A 7,500-nucleotide genomic window follows, 5' to 3' on the forward strand; every position below is an offset into this window, starting at 1 on the left:
CTCTGTGTGTATGTGTGTGTGTGTGTGTGTGTGTGTAATGCTGGTGTGAATACATGAAAACACTCCCCTAGTGCGCTACATAAATCAGGTGAGGCTCTGCAAGGCAGCGGCAGCCGCAGCCTGCAGCGACAGACGCAGGCATTAAAATGAAGCTAACGCTAACCTCAATACATAACCTTGTCCCCGCACTCCTCCAACATGGCTTTTAATAAAACCATCCACTCATTCCAGTCTAAATGACAAGTCCCTTCCAGTCAGTGTAAATGATTATGTCTGGCCTGCTCCCCTCGCGGCAGTGTCTAAGGTCTATTCATTAAACCGGCTCCGCCGCGGATAATGATAGCAACACGCTTCCTACTGTACCTGCATGCAAATAGGCCTTTTTAAGCTTTGATGTTGCTGGAGGGCACCAATGAAGGAATATGGGATATTTCTTCCCGAAATGAAAGCTTATCTCCCCGCCGAACACGCCTGGCGCACCCCCCACACCCACACCCCCACCCCCACAAAAATCAGCACCACCTCCAAGGCAGCACAACCTCCATCTCTCAACTTCCATCCCTCTCTCACTCTCTTTCTCTCCGAACATTACAGAAAACCGATCCATCTCTTATGCCCCTGCTTCATCATACTGAGAGCCCTGGACAGTATAAAAGGCTTCAGTTATAGTGCCGCACACAGAGTCGTAAAGTGGTGTGCGCAGTTCCTGCCGAAATGCTGTAAAAGGACATCTGATACTCACAGAAGAGGGAGAAAAAAAGCGAATTTGCGAGCCCTCTCAGAGCCTCTTTTTATTTCAATATCAATCTGTTCCTCCTTCATTTCCTCCTCTTTATTCATGATCCATTTCTCTGTTCGCTCTCTCTCTCTCTCCCTCTCCTCTCTCTCTCTCTCTCTCTCTAGTTCTGTCTTTCTTCTCTTCTCGCTCTCCCCTTGACTCTGTCCTTCGTCCTCTCTCTGCCCCTCTCTCCGTTCCCAGTAAAAGCAGAGCAAGGCTGGCTGAACTTCCTGCCCTGCCCTGACAGGGGTCTCCCGCTTCAAGCCGCAGGGGCGGTGGAGGTGGCACTGGCAGACACCCGTCAGCTTAATCAGAACACATCGCGTGAAGGGGTCGCATCCACGGCGACACCGCGCGTCTCCTCCGCCAGACAAAAAGCCGGAGTGACGCAAACCAAGGTCTTCCATTTAATGCCTCAACCATCCATTAGTGTCAAACTTGGTGAGGCAAACAGGAGTGTGTGTGTGTGTGTGTGTGGGAATAAAATCCCATCCCATTCCAGCCCCATGTGTGAGCGAGCATGTGTGCTCTGTCCTGTTCAGTCATGAGTTTTGAGGGGACGAAAAAATTGGGAGCAATGAGAAACATAGCAGATAAAGAGAGAGACAGTGAGAAAGTGACAGAGACAGAAGAAAAAAAGAGAGAAGGAGGGATAATGAAGGAGGGAGGGAGGGATGGAGAGGGAGAATGAGACATGACGTCAGGCCTTGACTTGGCAGGACAATAACACTGGCTTGCCTTGCCAACATTCCTGCGATCGGGTGGAGGAACTGGAGGCCATGGGTGACATTTTTCGAGAAAAAAAAAAAAACACTAGAAGTGTGAGTCATCTGACCCTCTTCCCGCCAGTGAGCTTTCCCTTTATGAGAGAGACCATAAAAGCCCTGTGCTAGTGTCTCACACTCTTTTACAAGGGAGATAATGTTCCTCCATGCTACAGGCAGCCTAGTATAGAAGATCCCATTGTGACCTTTTCATCACTTGTTTTACTTTCCTGGGGGGGTCGGGGGCGGGGGGGAGGGAGTCAATTGTCCATGAAATGGGCATTGAGTGTAATTAGCACGGTCGTTATATCTCAACTGATACCTATTGTGGATGCTAGCAGATGCTATGTTAACACCCATAACACCCACTACGTCATTGAGAGCTCAGAAGATGGAGGACTAGGGACTTGTAAATTGCCGTGCTGCTCGCCACAATGAGCTGAACAGCAGCTCCTGTGGGGCCTCCTGTCACACCTACATCAATGCAGGGGGCCCAGGCAGGTTATCTCCCTCAGGCCAACGTCAACACCTCTTTTTTTTCTGTTTGCTTTTTTCCCTTCCATCACACCTTCACTCCCCGTCTCCAATCACACCTTCACTTCCAAGCTTTCCTTCTGCCTGCATGAGGTACGCTGATACTGCTAAGAGCCCTCAGCTCTGTCTGCCGCCTATTCCTCTCCCTCCCTCCCTCCCTCCCTCTCTCTCTTTCACAACAAAGCGTGTTCCCATTTTCATGTCTGCCTTGTTTTGGACCATCTCTCGACAGCTTAACCCCCACGGGCAGCCATTTTGTCTCATTTAGTTTGTGAGCTGCAGCCGTGTCGGTGGCAGAGGCGCACCAGAGACGGGCAGAGATGGGCAGAGACGGGCCGGGCGCTCAGGGGCCTGTCCGCATGTGTTCAGACAGCCTTCCGGCGGCGACGGGGGGCAAGCCAGCCGAGCCGAGCCAAGCACGAGTTTAAGGGGAAGAATAGTACGGTAAGAACAGGGCTAGAAGCCCAAATTGCAGGACTAAAAGGAAGACAAAGGAGTTATTTGTTGGTTTAGAGACGACCACTCGATGTCGTCAGATCTGCCCAAACCTAAATGCTTCATATCAGCAACAGCATGCAGTATAGTATCGTATAGTATAGTATCGAGTATAGTAGTATTAGTAGTTTGCATTTAATGAGGTAGAACCCTGTGTAGTGCGCTAGATCATTTCTGTGTCCAAAAAAAGTTTGTGGAGTGTGTCTCCATTACTGGGTTTTACAATGACCCTTTTCTGTAAGGCTCTTAGTTGTGGTTATTGAACCACTGCTATTTGCCCAAACTACTGGAAACATTGTGCGGGTGACTATAGCGATCGTATTGGTAAAACCAATCAAGCTCTATTTAGCCAGCTTCAGTCCAAATCTGTTCAGTGGAATCTATTGATCGCCCTGCGCCTGCACTGGCGGTGAGAGTGTACGGCACACGGCATACGGGTTGGGTCAGGGCGGTTGGGCTTGGCGGTGTGAGGTGAGCTTTACCTGGCAATGGTCCAGTCCGGCTCGATCTTCAGTATGGTGGGGTCCTCGGTGTAGTTGAACTTCACCTCAGGGTTCCTGAGCTCGGCAGCGTTGATGTCCACCATCACAGGCGTTCCTCCGGAGCTCAGCCCAGCTGGGGTTACACACACTATCTCCCTGGGGGTGCGACTGGAGAAAGGAACACACACACACACACACACACACATTTTCAATAAGATTTTAGTTTTTATGTAGTTTTTTAGGCAAACTATGTACCATTGGGGCTGTGAATTGCAACCACAGTTGACTTTCTTATCTGAAAACCAACTAAAAAGAGACGTTTTTTCCCTCTCGCTCCTGAAGTGTCTCGGAGGATGTCTTGGGGGTTGCATCAGAGGCATTTTGACCGATCGCGCTGTCATCTCACGAATCTGCCAGCAAGCATGGCGCTTTGAAGATGAGCGATTGAGATTTCTATCTGACGAAACCGCTGCTTCAAGAGCTGAAAGACGCCTTCTGCTCTCGAACGCTCTCTGCGTGTGTGTGTGTGTGTGTGTGTGTGTGTGTGTGTGTGTGTGTGTGTGTGTGTGTGTGTGTGTGTGTATGACTCTGTAATCGTGTGTATAGGGAGGGCGCTGAGAAAATAAACATTTCACCAAAGAATTAATCTTGCACTGAGTGTTACATGCCTGCTCAATAGCACTCACACTGAATGCAGTCTCCTTGTGTTGAGAAATAAGCCATTTAAGCACACCGCTTGTCTTCAAAGGCTGACAAAAAAAAACTGTGTTTGTATGTGTGTGTGAGAGAGATAGTGAGAGAAAGAGAAAGAACGAGAGAGAGAGAGAGAGAGAGAGAGAGCGAGAGAGAGAGAGAGAGAGAGAGAGAGTGAGTGAGTGTGAGTGTTGAATGCCTTCGCCAATTCTCCCCTTCTCGCTTTCTTGGGCTTGGTTGCCACGGCAACTACTTTTCACAACACGTGGCTGAGAAACCTGCAGAGGACTGTACATATTTTGACAAGGTTGTTGTCACAAGCACAAAGAACAAGGGTAAGAGAGAGAGAAGGAGTGGAGGGAGAGTGAGAATAGGAGGGGTGAGGGAGAGGGAAGGAGAAAGAGATGGAAGAGGTGGGGTGGGAGAAAAGTGAGACAGGGGAGAGAGGGGAGAGGGGGGAAGAGAAGGGAGGAAAGAAAGGGTGGGTGTGGGGAGGGAGGGAGGGAGGGAGGGTGAAAAAGAGTGTGCAGGTAGATAAGCCTGTGGAGAGACATAGTGTGAAGAGTGGCACTGTGCTTGGAACATGGAGGAATGTTCTGGAACCGATGCAGAGGCTGAGCTATTGAACCAAGACACACAAAGAGATGAACCGCGGTGCTATCTGCATGGTTCAGCGCCACCGAAAGCAACCTCTGCCGCCAACACCTCCGCCACCAACATTACCACCTCCATCTCCGCCATCAAAGCATGCTGGGAAAACACTTGTGCCCACGCCACCCTGGCAAATGCCAGATACGGTGACAAAATAATTAAATAATAATTCAACAAAAACACACACACACACACACAAAAAAAATCCCCTCTTCTCATCATCTCGCCATCTCCCAGCATCCACTCAAAGGAGCATTCAGAGGGCTCTCATGAAGCAGCGCCACACTTCACAGCGTTTACATGTGTCACCAGGCACCTGCAGATAAAGATATGGCACAGGCCTGGGAACAGCAACTGAGCCCTCCCCCCACCCCCCCCCAAAAAAAACAGAGAGAAAAAAAAAATCCCATCAAAGATTACACGGGCTAAAGTGTGAAAATCCAGCGGTGGCGGTGGAAAATTCGGCAAGAGCTCGTCGAGGCCAATCAAGTAGGATGCTTGAGGAGGCGGAGGAGGCTTGACAGCAGGATAATTATTCCGTTCTCTTCCCTCTCCCTCTCGTTTGCTCTCTTTTGCTCTCTTTTTAAGTGTTCATTTTTTTAACCTTAGCCCAGAGACAATCCCAAGGTGCTCCTCGACGAAAGTGTTAACTAAGCCCTCTTCTTCTCCCTTTTTCCTTCTGTGTCGAGGTGTCTGCCATCTGCTTGCCTGTTAATTCGCGCGGATGAAGCAGGTGTGCCGGAGCGCCGGCGTGTGCTCTGAATGACTGAGCGGCTGCAGCCGGCGACGGGCTACGGCGAGAGGGCGACAGGAAGAGATGGCGTGCGATGGCTCCGGCTAGTAACAGACCTGGTCTCAGCCATGTTGAGTAAAGCTGGGCTAGCAGAGCTGCTAACTGTTACTCCACAAACAATATAAACACAACTAGCATCGTATGGGACAGGTGAGGTCTAATAGGCCGGACTAGCAATGATAGAGCATGCAGAAGTGAATGGGGAATGGTGCAACGCCTCTCTTCTCATTTCAGATGACTGTTTTCTGTACATGGCTTCAGACAATAAATAAAAAAAAAATCAAACTTAATAATAGCAAAATAATACAGTTATAATGGAGTTTAATGTGGTGCCAAAATCAACCTGAGAGTGTTTGAGAGAGCTGCCTCACCTCTCAAAGTGGCAGGGATTCAGGCCGATTTTGACGGCCACGGCACTGCCGGCGTTGAGGTGGATGCCATGGATGGTGATGCGTGTGCCGCCAGAGAGGGGCCCGAAAGAGGGCGTAACCCGCAGGAAGTAGGGCGACTAGAGGAAGGAGGAGGAGGAGGAGGAGGAGGAGGACAGATTAGTTTTACACAAGGGCCTTCATAAAGTTATCCATAAACTAACAGCACCAAATTGCACACACATTTTGTTTTTAATTCACTAAAAGGAAAGATTTTGGCTACATCCTAGTCCTTTTAAGGTGAGCTGATGTTGTTGGCAGCATTTGGGAATGTTATATGTGAGGACTTTGAAGTGTTTATGGTCCTACAGTGCTGTGAGCAGGTGTCTTGGTTCTCTTACCACGAAGGTGAAGGGCTTAGGTGAGATGGCCCGGTATTCTGGCTGGCAATCCCGCACACACACCTCCACGTTGGCCTTCTGCTCCGGGTGCCCGGTGGCATCAGCCAGACGGCACACAATCCTGGAGAAGGGCGGAAAGAGAAGGGGAAGGATAGAGGGATTGAGAAAGATGGGTTGGAAGGGTGGAGGAGGATGACATGAAGGAGGAGAGAGACAGAGGGAAGTAGAGAGAGATGAGCAGTCAAAGGAGAGAGAAAAAGAGAGATAGGACAGTCATAATCATACTTCAGAAATCAATCTCAACAAAAGGATTGAAAGAGGGCCGAGAGTACACATAAGGGACCCATCCCCCCCCCCCCCCCCCCCCACACCCCCCCCACTCTATCACAGTCTTAATCAAGCTGTGTGGGTGGAGAGAGACCCTGGGTGCAGAGGGTGCTGCTGGCTCCTTCTCTGGGAGTGAGGAGATTAGAGTTGATTATACAAGCGAGCCGGGCTGCTGCCTGGGCCCCGGGGCCTCTGAGGGGCCAGTGGAAAATCCATTTCACAAGCCACTGCAGAAGAGGATGAGTGGGGTTTGTCCAGTGCCCATGGCTGCTGTATGTGTGTGTGTGTGTGTGTGTGTGTGTGTGTGTGTGTGTGTGTGTGTGTCCTTATGGACTTTGCTGGCCACCCACGCACACACTTTGAAAGACCACTGCATACGAGTATAAGAAGTGGGCACTCTTTCATATTCACACACCACAAACACACACAATACCCAGTCCTGACACACTACTACTACACACACACACACACACACACACACACACACACACACACACACACACACACCACACACACCCACACACACACCCACACACACACCCACACACACACCCACACACACACCCACACACACACACACACACACACACACACACAGGGTCGCCTTCATGATTCACGGCGTGCAGACGCGGCGGACTCTTAATTAGCCCCACGCGAGAGCTGGCGAGCAGCCGCCGGTGATTAATGAAAAAGGGCGTCCATCCTTCCCATCGTGCCTCTGGCCTCCCGTTCTCACGCCGTGAGTTATTAACTCCCCCTGCTTCGCCGCTCGCCGCAGGTGGTCACAGCAACGGCTGCCTGGCGACTACGTCGGCATTTCCAACGAGCCGCTCTTGCTCATCTTATCGAGCACACCAGCCCGGTGCAAGAGACACCCAAAAATTCTCATTTTATATATACACACACACACATATATATATATCAGGAAATTACAGTGTGTGTTATTTCAAAGAGGAAACTTTGAAGTAAGGTAACAATTTTTTCTCTCTCTCTCAAACAAGCGATTAGCATAGCGGCGCTTTGGCCTAACGAGGGGGGAGGACTGCATTATTAATGCACAGACTAGTAGAAGCGCTGAGCAGGTATGCTAATAAAGGAATGGAGAATGGATATGTGTGGAGAAGGCAGCGGTGTGCTCGATCTCCACGCAGGTCTCTTTAAGCATTCACGAGAAGAAGCTGGCTGCCGCACCGTTGGCAGAAGTCTGTGTGATT

At 50.2% G+C, this 7,500-nt stretch overlaps 1 protein-coding gene across 1 annotated transcript in view; it reads right to left on the reverse strand.

The window, feature by feature from the left end:
* Positions 1–7,500, reverse strand: part of plxna1b (plexin A1b) — a gene marked incomplete at its 5' end in the record, with an annotated part of 148,814 nt that overhangs the window by 27,037 nt on the left and 114,277 nt on the right. Inside the window, 3 exon segments of the mRNA XM_080846775.1 lie at positions 3,054–3,221; positions 5,562–5,698; positions 5,960–6,080. Coding sequence (XP_080702901.1) covers positions 3,054–3,221; positions 5,562–5,698; positions 5,960–6,080 — 426 coding nt within the window.

The sequence above is a fragment of the Sprattus sprattus genome (assembly GCF_963457725.1).
Source record: "Sprattus sprattus genome assembly, chromosome: 10".
Taxonomy (NCBI): Eukaryota; Metazoa; Chordata; class Actinopteri; order Clupeiformes; family Clupeidae; genus Sprattus; species Sprattus sprattus.